We start from the raw sequence: 14188 nt of genomic DNA on the forward strand, positions 1-14188 counted from the left end.
ATTCGTCGCTAACTAGCGACGAAATAATTCTGTCGCTAATCACCTATTTTCTTGTAGTGAAAGAAACCACTTTTGGGATCAAAGACCTAGTTGTAGTTGCTAAGCCTACCTATCGTACATTTGTTTTTGTGGTGGTGTAAACCCGTGGGGAACTCATTGCCCTCAGGGAGCCGCCTTGCTTCATCGTACTCATGTAAACAAAAGACTTTACATGGAAATGAACATAGATTTTTTAAAAATCTTGTCAGCTCAAACTCACTGAATCTCCTAACCCCCTACTGTTTGATAACCCATAATTGAGAGATGTGAGTGGAAATCGTCCCTTATTTCTCTATTTTTTAACTACGTCCCAAAACTGATGTAGTTGGCAACTCCACTTTCATAACCCATTTTCCTCTCCATTTCCATCACCCATCATCAGTAGGGGTGGCAATTTCTGACACGACCCGCCAACCCGCCTCTTAGACGGGTTCGGGTTGGGCTTAAGCCAACCCGTTTAATAAACGGGTCAACCCGCGTAACCCGTTTATTAAACAGGTCGGGTTCGGGTTGGGGGTATGCCAACCCGCCAACCCGGCTGACCCGTTTAATAAACGGGTTAGGCGGGTGGGTCAACCCGCCAACCTACCTACCTGCCAACCCGATCCGTCAACCCGACCCGCCAACCTGACCCGTGAACCTGAAAACCCGTTTACCCGACCCAACCCATTTATTAAATGGGTTGGCGGGTCGTGTCGGGTTACCCGTTTATTAAACGGGTCGGGTTCGTGTTTGCCACAGCCGACCCGTTTAATAAACGGGTTCGGGTTGAGGTATGCTGACACGCCAACCCGCCAACCCGACCCGATTGCCACCCCTCATCAGCAGCCTAAAAGTTAATAGTGGCTTTTTCAAACACTGAATTAGTCGAGGGAACCAGCAAAATCATTTAGGGCCTGTTTGGGATCGGTAGCTGGGATGTGTGTTTATGCATTTGAGGAAGTGGCAGCTGCTTTGCCAGCTACCACGTCTAGGAGGTGGTAGCTCCTAAATCTATCTTTTAGTATAAATACAAAGGAGAATGGGCCTCACTTTTGCTCCCAAATGCATAAACGCCCATCCTAGCACCGAGATTCCAAATGGACGTTTGACCATCCCAGTCCCGCTTTCTAAGAATACAATCCCAACACATCCAAAGCTACTCCAAACTGTTGAAATCTGTAGATAAAAATTAAGAAAAAAGCTTGAGCAGTCTTCCCAAAAGTAAATGGCCTTGGGACCACCTGAAGTTTGAAAATTAAATTCCTCAAAGTTGTGTACTGCCTTGTATAAACTCATACCATTTTTTTGGGTTTTACCAAATGGAGGTCTACCAAAGTGGGGTGTGTATGGGCGGTTTCCCTTGGTCTAGACCAAAAACCAAAAAAAAAGTGTCAATTTTGTTCTAAAAAAAATTCATACATCATTGTTGCACTTACAAGTAGGGGTGGGCAATGAGCCAGGCCCGATCGGCCGGGTTTGGGCCAAGATTTTAGGCCCAAGCCCATTAGGTACAGGGCCAAAACCTGGCCCATCCAGCCCGATGGGCTCGAATTATTTATTATTTTTTAATAATATAAAAAAATAAAAATTAACTATTGCATAGTAACTTGGCAACTATTACTATTTACCTAATTAATTATATTAATTTTATGAAAACTGAAAAGATAATTAATTGGATGGAGAAAGTTGGGAACTTGTTAATTATTACTATTTACAAATAGATTTGCATTGGGTCGGGTCGGGTCAGACCCGAACCACTTCACATTGGCTCGTTGAGCCAATAGGCCGGACTATGGGCTGCTCTTCAAACCTGAGCTCGTTAAGAACTAGGCCAAAACCTGGCCCGTTAGTAAATGGGCTGGACCATCTCCTGTCAAGCCCGCAGTTAAAGCCCGTCAAACTCTAAACGCGGCCGGGCCAGGCCGGGCCGATGCCCACCCCTACTTACAAGGGCAAGAGGGCCATATCCTAGTAGGTGTGCAAACGGGTCGGATACGATATGCGTCATTGTAGATTGGAGTCTGAGTCAGGTTCCAAATGTCACGCAACAAGTCCAATCCAAACTAGATTCAGTGTATTAGAGTTGAATCTGGAGCTGAATTTTGAACGTTAACAATGGATCCAAACTTTAAAAACAAACTTGCTAAAAGTGCAAATAAATCATATTTAATTATTTGGATCCAAAAATGGGCTCAACACAAAATAGTCCAAATTCAATCATGAATAATGCACGTGCAATCCGATCCAAATATCCATTTTATTTTAACATCAATATCTGAGAATAATGTGTCAGATTCATATCAAAACCCTGACCAACCTCCATCCATTTACACCCTCATCTCATAGTGTTTTGGGAGAGCACTTTAACATGTGGGCTCCAATGATGGTCTGGTTATCAGGTGTTCCATATGTTTCCATTTCAAGCTTATGAAGCTTCATGGTAGCAACTGTCCCTTAACAACATACTTAGCTTAATTAACTTGATGAAGAGTTGAAAATGTATTTGAAGTTCGGACTGGGATAAATATTTATCGGTTATTACTGCTAGGCAGGCGACTATTGGCAGGGCGTGTTTGGATTCATGGAATTAGGTGAAAATAGAATCTGAATCCATCTCTTATTTTTTATATAATAATTTTAAAGGAATTAGATTTAAATTCCACCCAGGTCCATGAATCCAAACACACGGTGGAATTGGAATCCAATTCCATAAAAAAGCAGCCACAACTTTACATTGATAACGTGCCCTAGGACTTGATTTTGAAATGCCAACTGAATGCAATGTGGACCGCAATTTCAAATTTGAACCAACAAATCACTAAAGTGCATGTTTGCAAGCACTTGTAAAAGTAGCTTGAAATGACCTCTCTCTCTCTCTCTCTCTCTCTCTCTCTCTGAGCTACTTTCACCACCCTATGACTCCCTTTCTCCAAAAAAACAGAGAACCATTTTGTTTTCCTAATGCATCTCCTCTTAGAGCACTTTTGGAAACTAGAAAAAATCTCATAGGAAAAAAAAATTGCTTATGAGAAATTTTCATATGACAACTTTTTTAAATGAAAAGTTTTTGCTTGTTTGTATAATATAAGAAAAAAGAAGTAAAAAAAAAATGAGAGAAAGAAGGTCGATCATCTCCTCCCCCTCTCAGAGAGAGAGATGAACCTGAGAATGGTGGTGGGAGGGAGGAAGATTAAGATGGAGAAAGCTCTTCTTATGAAAAGTCCATGGAATGATACGTGTTGTGGGTGTATAGTTGCCCTAATGCGAAAAGAATATTTGATAGGAGAAATTCCTCACCACCTGAGGTGGAGAAATTTTTCCTATAAAAAAATCAGAGTTTTTGGAAAAGCTTTCCTTTCAAAACAATTTTTCTCAAAACAGTTGAAAAAGTTATAATTTTTTTCTCTTGCTTTCACTTTTCCTACTATTTTCTCAATTTCAAACATGCTTTATAAGGGAACCATTTTCTCACTCAGCTATCTTTTGAAGCAGGCCAGCATGCGTGAAACATATAAAGGGTGAATTTACTTCACTTTTAGCATATTATATTCGGGATGATGTCCTAATTTTTTGTGAAGCTTGCGAAGAAAATATGACATGTTTAGGGCTAATACTCAAAATATTTTCTTAAATTTAGGTTTGCAAGTGAATCATGCATAAAGCAGTTTTATACTATTTAGTGATGAAAATGGGGGGTTTCAAACCCGTAGCAAAAAGAATCTTCCAATGTGAGAAAGAGGGTATGTCAATAAAATACTTGTGAATCTCATTGCATAGAGGGGTAATGAGAGATAATCTTTAGGTGTTGGTGGAGGACAAGATTTGAAGCAAGGCCGATTCAAGAAAAACTAAAGTACTATCAAAAGAGAGTCGGTACAGCATGGTAAAACATGCTCTTTCCATGAAAGCCCAACATATTATGATGCTCTTCCCTATCCCAAAGTTCGTACTAGAGAGGATCAACATGATCCTTAGTAATTTCCTATGGGGTGGCGCAAGGGATAAAAAAATAAAGGCACCAATTAGTGGAGAGGTAGTTTCCCATCTACTATCTCAGGGGAGATTGGGGGTTATAGATTTAAAATGATTTAATAATGCACTTTTTAGTAAAGTGGTGGTAGTTTCATCACCACACTGCAGCTGCAGGAACTACTATGCTCATTGGCAGAGGTGCAGATTGTGAATTGTGAAGATAGAATATGGTGAGATAATGAGAATGATGGACAATACAGTGTGGCATCCTGTTATCGAGTGCAAGGCGTAGCTTCAGTGTCTTGGCTACCTGAGCACAGCCTTTGGGGGACTGATCTTCCCCCAAGGGCAAAGCTGTTCGGATGGGACAATCTTTGAAGAATGGAGATTCAACTGGCCAGTCAATGTCAATTATGCTTAAGAGTACGGGAATCGACCGCCGTGGGGTTGCATGGTTTAAGGAATTGCAGAATTTTTGCTGAAACCATGTACCAAAACAAAACAGACTGCGAGATGTGTTCATTTTCCATTGGCAGCAACAAAGTGAGGATCGAGGGGATTACGAGTGGAGGTGCTGGGTGTTGATCTCATGGAGATTGTTATGGTTATACAGGAACAAGATGGTCAAGGATGATGCGGTGCCTAATGGTGTACGTTTTATAAAAGATATTTTATAAAGATATTTTAAAAAACATTTTATGTAAACCGAACACCCAATAATAAAAATCGGTTCATACTAAGATGAGATCTAGGTCATACTCACGGGACAAACAAATTGTATTTCAAACAAGGCATGCCTTTATTGCTTTAAAAATAAAAATAAATAAATGAAAGTGCAACAAATAAATGCATAAAACCCTATTACAAAGTCTCGAACAAAAGAAAAATTAATGCAACCCAAAATATGGCCTAAGGCCTTACTTAACTATAAATAAAAGAAAATGAAAAAGAAAAAGGTTACCTCTACTCGCAAACTATGATCCACAAACGCGGGTGTCGATCTTCGTACATCCACTTAGACACCAACCACCTAGCGCACGGCAGCCACCTGCAAAAACATTAAAAACAAGCAAACAAGCAACAACTTTCAAACGACTAGGTTAGTTCAAAAATGCATAAATAAGAAAAATTAAAATACAAGAAAAGAACCAAATATTCTAAACACAGGTCCCAATGTGATTTTGTTGGGTTTTGATATGCAACAAAGTGTCCGCTATTCTAGGACATGACACCACTAATGAATTTTACGAAACAAAAATTAATCAATACAAAAACACTGGTTTCGCCCTACGCAATTCAGCAAAAAAACAAAAACAAAAATTATCTCAAGCATCTTTTGCATTTTTGCCCCATGCTTGCCACAAAATTTTGGTTTCTCTAAGACCTGAGGAAAGGGGCGTTAGGTATGTAGGAAGTAGATGGCACAGGCCGTGGGCCCTGACCGCTTTCCTTGGACCTGACAACAGAAGTCGATTGGTCATTAGTCTTTTCCTTGGGTTATTCAGTAGTCTCGTAAACTGAGTGGAACTTCTTTCTACTCTGAAGGATCATAACTTAGTCATTACCCTTTGGGTTGACAACAGGTTGACTAGAGATACTTCTCTCATTGTGCCTGCTCAAGGCTTCGACCAACTATCTCATTTGTGTATCTATCTTTGCTATTGATTGCGTGTAGGAGTTGAAGTTGGCCTTGATATCAGAAAAGGCCTCAAGGAGCTTATTCTAAAAAGTTTGTCTAGATGTGGGTTCCTAAGGAGAAAGCCAGTTAAACTGGGGAAGTGCCTATGGGCCTTGGGTAACTTTGTTGAAAGTTACTTGATCTGGCTTGTGTCAAGGAAGGCATATAGGGGGTGGGTCTTGTGGATTTCTTCACGCAAAGTTGGGGTAGCTTTGCCAACCTGGATTATAAGTAGGTGTATAAGGATCATGCACCGGTCTGGCAAAACCTTAGGCAACATTTACATGTTCCTGAACAAACTCAAGATAATGAGGTGCTGCCAGACAATCAGTTATGTAGTGTGCAGGGCTAGAGCATAACTCACAATCTTTACTTGATTTATTGAAGTTGGGTCGACTAACAATTGGTTCACTTTTCTAACCAATTGGTCTACTTTAATTTGCAGTTCTTGATTGAACCCAACTTCAAAAATCCCTTCCTTTTAAGGACCACTAGGAGCAAATGTGGTCTTATCAAATCTCGAAGACAAGGCATGGTGCATAGAGTTTTCAGTCAATGTTTCGAACATGGCTCATGCCTTGTCCTCTCTCTTGAGCATGAATGTACCCACATACAAAGAATCAACTATTTGCATATTTTTTTCAGTCAGGTCATTGTAAAAATGCAGCACCCACTGTCATCTAGGCACTTGGTGGTGGAGACACTTCCTAAGTAGGTCTTTCAGCCTATCCCAGGTCTCATGGAATTATTCTCCTTCAATCTGAGTAAAACTGAAAATAGTCTTTCGATACTGGTTTATCTTGCCAATGAAAAAATATTCTTTTAGAAATTCTCTTTGTAATTGTTCCCATGTAGCAATTCTTAACGTATCTAAGGACTTTAACTAGTGTTTAAGTGAGAATGGAAAGAGGATCAACCTTAGAGCATCATCTCCAAAGTTGTTGATCTGCACCGTAGAGCAGATTTTCAAAAATTTGTCGAGATGATGATAAGGATCCTTGTTACTAAGGCTATAAAATGATAGAGAGCATCTGAATGACGTTGACCTTAATTTCAAATTGATTCGCTCTTACATCAGGTCTCGTGATACAGAAAGCAGGAGTATATTCGGTAGGGATGAAATACTCCTTAAGAGGACGGATAACCTACTGATTGTCCGCCATTTGGTCAGCTTTGCAAGCTCGCCTAATGGACTCTAGGTCCTCTAGAGGTTTAATGAATGGGGACCCTATTAGGTGGGTCGGGCAAGAAAAGTAAGATGGCTCTAAAGGTGTCAAGCAACACGGTCCTAACAATCCTAAATAAATTGCAAAAGCAAACTAAACAATCCTAAATAAAATAAACTAAGTAGTCTTAAATAAGTATAAAAAGCAAACTAACAGTCCTAAAATCACGTGAACAAACACACTCGCAATAAAGTGAATACTTATTTCTTGATCGCCATTTTCCTATAACGGTGCCAAAATTTTGGTACACGTTTTATAAAAGAAATTTTATAAAGATATTTTCAAGAAAATGTTTTGTGTAAACCGAACACCAAATAAAAAAAACTAGTTCACACTAGGGTGAGATCTGAGCCGAACTCAAGGACACGATGAAAAATTTGTATTTCAAACAAAGCATGCCTTTATTGCCTTAAAAATTAAAAAAATAAATGAAAGTGCAGCAAACAAACGCGTAAAACCCTATTACAAAGTCTCCAACAGAAGAAAAATTAATACAACCCAAAATGTGGCATAAGGCCTTACTTAAGTAGAAATAAAATAAAAACAAAAAAAGGCTGACTCTACTGGCAAACTACGATCTGCAAACATGGGTATAAATCTTCGTGCATCCACTTAGACACCAACCACCTAGCCCATGGCAGCCACCTACAAAAAAATTAAAAACAAGCAAACAAGCAGCAACTTTCGAACGACTAGGTTAGTTCAAAAATGCAGAAATAAGAAAATTTAAAATAGAAAGAACCCAAAATTCTAAACATAGATCCCAACGTGATTTCGTTGGGTTTTGATCTGGAACAGAGTGTCCTCTATTCCAGGACACAACACCACTAACGAATTTTAAGAAACAAAAATTAATCAGTGCAAAAACACTTATTTTGTCCTACACGATTACAAGATTTCCTGTTTAGATAGGTTCTCGTAATTCTGTAGAAAGGACTAAAAATTTACAAATTAGTTCCTAACATGATCTGGAATTCAACACAATTTACAAAGTTGAAAAACTCCACTTGAAACTCACAAAACAACTACATTAAACAACAAATTGCAGAAATCGATAGATTGTGCCTTTCTGGTCAGATTTGTGTAAATCGATGCGACAATTCGTTAATCAAATTAGGAATTTGACAAAAATTTGCAGAGTGAAAATAGACTCATCCAAAAGCCAAATCCAATTTATGGATTCGAAAAATAAATCTAGGAATTCCATATACGCACAAAACAAAATTTGGAAAAAAGAATAAAAAACAGAAAATCTAATTACCGATTTTACCTAAACTCAATAACTAATTTAATTAAACCTTTCTAAAAAATTAAGACCTAACTAATCAGATGAACAGAAAATAAAAACAGATTAATATCCTAATAATCAGAATAAATAAAAAATCAAAAAAATAAAAACAGAAACTAAAAACATGCTATGCTAGATCTATTTGACGGCTTGAATTAAACGATGGTCGATTCAAGCCATCGATCTATCTTTTTATTTTTTATTTTCAATAAAAATAAAGAAAGATAAATAAAGAAAGAAAATGCAGATTAAATACAGATCACTAAACTTAATCTAATCTAATATAATCTATAAAAACATCAAAAGAAATAATAATAGAAAATTTAAAAGTAAATATGCGGTAGATAAGTGGGAGGAGATACCGAATTCGCAGATCTGGTGTCGCCTGACGGACTGGGTTAAGAAGAGAGCAAGTTCTTGCCTAGTGGAGCATGTAGCAGCCTCCCAAATTGGATCTCACGTTGATCCTGCACAGAAAAAGAAAATAGAAGAAAAGAAGAAGATGACGAAGTTGAGAAGAAGAAAAAGAAGGGAAATTGGGGATGTGTGTGAAGAAAGAAGAGGGGATCAGAGAGAGAGAGAGAGAGAGGCATGCTAGAAAGAGGGCAAAAACGGTCTCACACCCCTCTTAAATTAGTTTTTATATTAGGTTTTAGGTTAGATTAAAAATTACAAAACTAATCATATTTTAAAAACTATTTCAAAAAGGCGACCTACATTTATTCTAAATTATAAAAAGAATGTGGAACCAATTAGGAGGGGGTGTTTTGAGATTTTATTAATTATCCACTATGGATTTGGGTCAATTGGACTGTAAATCATATATGGATCATATCCAAGATCCACCAGACATCACTTGGATTGGATTTGAAACCGGTATTTTTTCTGAAATTCGATCATAACTTTGTCGGTTTAACTTCGAATTGAACGAAATTTGACACCTAAAACATCATAAACATAAGCATCAAAACCATAAAAAACACATAAATGTATGAATTTAATAATAGATATGAATACATTTTCATGCATTATCACCTGGCATTACACTAGTGCAAGTTAGGATCAATAGAGAGCTGCGTGAATGGAAGAAGATGATCTTGGAAAATCGTGAAAACAGAGCTGTGAATTCTGCTTGGCATGCTTAACAAGCTCGGGTATTAAGTTTTTTAATATCAGATGACTGCTTGTCATTTAGTTTCAGATGCACGCAAAATGTTGCAATCCCTGTGTAAATTTAAAAAGTATATATAATAACATTATTTGCAATTCTTCTCAAAAAAGATAATCATTCTTTAAAGCTAGAGAGAATTATTCTCTTTTAAGTGTAAGAAATACAATTTGTTTGGATGTCAGGACACATGTTCCAGGTTGGGGACTACTGAAGAGCTTCACGAAAATGTGTAGGTGCATGATCACTTTCTATCATGACCAGAACAAACTCGTGCAAAGCGTCAATCGTGCAAAGTTTAACACCTTTTGTGGCGATGAAAGTCGTCGCTAAAGGTCTCATACATTTAGCAGTGACTTTTGTCACTGCTAAAGGTCACCGCTGAGACTTTTAGCAGTGACTTTTATTGCCGCTAAAAGTTTTAGCGTGGAAACACTTTCGCTGAGCATCCATCGTAAGCGCGATGGACGCTCAGCAGAAGTTTGTTTTGGTCGGTCATGCACCTATGCACTACTATATATATATATTCATGGTTTTCTGTTGCTGTTAGGAGACCCCTAATAATTAGGGTGAGGGAATACCCTCTCAAATATCCATTAACATGCTGCCACAACTTCAGAAAAAAACTAATGCAATCACAGTTTTCAGGAGCTACTTGTAAACTCATCCAAACAGGGGGGTAAAACATGCAACTTTCAATTGCTTATTTGAGTGTCTATTCGTTTCGTGCTGCTGTACAAAGCTTCTTATGGGACAAAGCCATGATCCACTGTTCTCTGAACTTATCTCCCATGCGGTTACAGCCAATCACATTACATATGACAACATTTTGAGCGAAGCAGATTTGTTGTCTTTGAACCGATGAAATGCTACCATGTGATTGGCTGCGAGGGCTTTTTCCTAAAACATAACCCTCAGTCAGGAATAGGGGTGGGCATCGGGCTGGTCCTGACCCGTTTAGAGCTCAGCCCGCTGGGCTTTAAGTGCGGAGCCGACTAGAGATGGCCAGGTTCTTAACGGGCTCGGGTTTGAAAAGCAGCCCATGGCCCGGCCCATTTGTTCAACGGGCCAATGTGAAGCGCAACCCAAATTCATTTGTAAATAGTAATAATTAACAAGTTTCAAACTTTCCATGTGCCCAACTAATTATCTTTCTAGTTTTCATAAAATTAATGCAACTAATTAGATAAATAGTAATAGTTACCAAGTTACTATGCAATAGTTCATTTTTAAAAAAAATTATATTATTAAAAAATTGATAAATAACTCAGGTTCATTGGGTCAGCATGAGCTCAGCCCACATATATAACGGGCCGAGTTTCGGCCCGGTACTTAACGGACCCAAGGCTAAAATCTTAGCCCAAACCCGGCCTGTTGCCCACCCTTAATCAGCAATAATCAGTGAGCATAGATCAGGTCATATTGCACATAATTGATTCTTCCATTATATTCAATCCTCACCACATATCTCACTTAATGGAAAAGGTAATGGCCCCGATGCTTCACTCTCATGATTCTCAAGTGAGATGTGCGGGGAGGGTTGAATATAACGGATGATCAGTTATATACAATATGACCTGATCTGATCTAGTGATCAGTTTTTTTTTTTGTTTAGAAACTGCTCCCGGCGCAGTTCTAACCGCACTGGCTCATTCTGCTGTACTTACGGTCTTTGTCCATGTCAACATAAAACTCTGAGGGCTTACCCCTCGACCCCAAGGAGTCGCCAAGCTTCAGCTTACATAGAGAGGCGACGGCCATGGGATTTAACTCTGAACTGCCCATGAAACTGTCTAGGCCTCATCCGACTATGCCAAACCCCTTGGGTCTAACCTAATGATCAGGAGTCATGCAAGGTGTGAGCTTTAGAAAATGGAGGCCTATATTTGGAGCTAGCAGAAAGAAGAAGAATATTTGTGATAAGAAACCTAGATCTATCTAAAAGTCAAAGAATAAAATGCTGGCATGGTGAAAGCCAAAGCATGGGGCTGCATCTAAACTGAAATATGGACAAAGCAAGTTTGATTACTTCACAGACCACAGGGGGCTCCGCTTGTTTGGTAGGAGCTGTTAGTGCACGTCATCTTGCGTTGGGACTTTGCAAGTTCAAAACCCAATGGCACCTTGTATAACCTGTGGGGGTCTGACTTACCCCAGATTGCCTATCAAAAAAAACTTTGATTACTTCACAGGTGGGTGGGAGCAGCTGTCCGAACTTGTTTCAAATGTCATTCATATATTTCCTGTTAATTGGGGTTCCCGTATGCATGAATATAGTCATATACCTATATAAAATGGGATAAACTGGAAAAATGCACAGGGGAACAGGATACAAAATCCCCACTTATCCCATTTACCCAGTGCCCAGCACATCCATTTCAGAGAATTGTAGGGATCCCCATTGTGAATCTGGACCGTCCCCTTTTCGCTGTAACTCATCCAAGCCATCCAATTAAAAATTGGTTAAAAATTAAAATAACAAAAGTACCATAACATTTTTAAATGTATCAACAATGTAAGGTCAATGACTCAATGGCAATTACTTAAACACATCCCTAAAATAAGCAGCAACCAAAAAGAAAATTTAACGAGAGAGAGAGAGAGACTCCAATTCCAGATCCGCCACTAGAGGACCAGAGCAAACACCACCATCGCCGGGAAGGCGAGTCCGGCAGCCGGGAGAAGGCCGGAGGCGGCGGCGGACTTGGCGAAGTTCTCGTTCTGGCTGGAGGGAGTGCCGATGTTAGGGGTATTGGCGGGCGGGGGAGGAGGGTTCTCCGGGGGAGGGGCAGGGGGCTGGTTCAGGCTGGGGGGAAGGCCCTGCCCCCGGTTGACCAAGATCGAGAATTTCAGGCCGTTGACGCACTGGACCGCATCTTCGGCGTCTGAGAAGAAGTAGTTCTTGCCCTCCTGGGTGAGCGGCACGGCGATCATGCCCGGCACGCCCAGCAAGGTGGGGTCTGCTCTCACCGCGTACTTGTCGGTGTCGTTGCCGGAGTCGGCATAGTCGCAGTTGGTGAAGGTGGTCTCGTTGTAGGTCTGCACCACCGACTGATTGTTGTTCGTATTGAAGACTTAAAAAAAAAAAAAAGAGGAAGAAAAGGGTTATGTGGATCAGTCTTCAAGAAGAGATGCAAATGGGGGATCTTTTTTTGATGGGGTTGTTGAATGGTGTTGATTACGAGAATGTGAGAAATTGGTTGGTGGATCTTATGTGAAAGCAATACAAAATTGCATTGAATGATGAAGGGAGTACAGAGAGAGGACTCACTGAGGAAATCGCCGAGATTGAAGGTGATGTTGTTGGCCCAAGCTTGATAATCGGTGACGCTTTTGTTGGAGGCGGTGTTGAACAACCAGCCGGCAGCGCCTCCCACCGTGTAGTTCGTGTACGCTGATGCCACTGATGCTGCGGACAATGTCACCACGATGAGCGCGACCAGACCCTCCATCTGCCCGTGCCCTCTTCCCCCTTCCCCCTTCTCTCGGGATGCTATAGATAGAGAGAGAAACTCGAAAGCAAAGGGTGGTTTGAGAGAGGGACAGAGAGGTGTTTATGACTTTATGCTTGGCTTCATACTTCAGTTTTTGTCGGTGAATTTTATATTAAAATTTAGGGATTCGCGTAATAATAATAATAATAATATTATTATTCCAGTCTTACTAAATAAAAAGACGAATGTGCCCTCAAGAATGTGGCTTCACTTTTAAAAGAAATATAATTTCTTTTCTTTACCAAAGCAGGGTTCGAAGAAAACACTTTTTGGTATTTTTTTTTTTTTGCTTACCGGCACCAGATCAAACTCTGCTGGCGCACAAGTACGTAGGTAACATTCTGAGGTGCACCCCAAGTAAAAAAGGGTGGTCGTGAGTCTCATTCAGGGTTTGGATTGCTGGAAGGCAAGCCCATTGATTAGCCTGATTCTGGGGCGTGGGTTCTTCGCCACAAGGTCTGGAAAATGGCTTATAGACACGTGAAATGTTTGGAAAGTCATGAATGTTTTTCTACCGAGTCTTTTTCACATTTTTGTTAATAAAAAATCATAATTGTGAAGATTATGTGACCAGGAAAGTGATGGTTTCGTGTATATTTTCTCTCAAAATCTTGCCTCCATTTTATATTAGTTTTCATATGCCCTTGCGGCCCTTCACACATGGCTGAACCAGTTTTGTCTTCATCTTTACACTTTCTATTAAAAAAATCAGGAGGGGGAGGGCCACTACTCATTGTTTGGGGGCACATAGAGAGTATTTTATAAGAAAACTGCTCTAAAGTACTCTCGAGTGGGCTCACTCTCTCTCCAATGCATGAACCGCCTAGTAATGGGTCTATCTAAATGAGGCACATTCAAATATGCTTCATCTTGATAGACATGAATAAAATGCATAGAAAAGAAAGTTGGTAGAATCTCAAGATTGCTGGGCAATGGCTACCCAAAGGAGCAGTTCCAGCAACTCTCCTTTATTAAGGAGAGGCTTTGGCTCAATAGAAGACATAGAAAAAGCAAGAGAAAATATCTCCTCCTAAAGAAGGCCATTTACTCAACTCACCTCTTTACACATTTCTCTCTCTTCATCTGCGCACTATAGGGTTCATCCATCCCTACATTGGTATCAGAGTTAGGTTTCTGCTGTACACAGTCCTGCCCCAACTCACTAACATAGGTTCCTGCTATGCACAGTCCCACCCCAACTTGCTAATTGTAGTCGTTGATCGTCTATTAAAGTTGTAAATTGCCGCTTAGAGCCGCAGATCATCGATCGTCGATCACTGAAAACTGAAACAAGGAAAAGCAAGCACGGTTAGTACAAGGCTTTTTGTCTTTGAGGTTTTG

General features: G+C 39.9%; 1 protein-coding gene across 1 annotated transcript; it reads right to left on the reverse strand.

The window, feature by feature from the left end:
* Positions 1–11816: 11816 nt before the first annotated feature.
* Positions 11817–12835, reverse strand: LOC149842596 (early nodulin-like protein 18). Its single transcript, XM_090001503.1, has 2 exons — positions 12625–12835; positions 11817–12427 (listed from the first exon to the last, which is right to left on the reverse strand). The coding sequence occupies exons 1-2, from the start codon at positions 12803–12805 to the stop codon at positions 11979–11981; spliced, it is 630 nt and encodes a 209-aa protein (XP_089857629.1). The 5' UTR covers positions 12806–12835; the 3' UTR covers positions 11817–11978.
* Between the last annotated feature and the right edge of the window lie 1353 nt (positions 12836–14188).

The sequence above is a fragment of the Nuphar pumila genome, chromosome 3 (assembly GCF_984573655.1).
Source record: "Nuphar pumila chromosome 3, dmNupPumi1.hap1.1, whole genome shotgun sequence".
In the NCBI taxonomy this organism is placed as follows: Eukaryota; Viridiplantae; Streptophyta; class Magnoliopsida; order Nymphaeales; family Nymphaeaceae; genus Nuphar; species Nuphar pumila.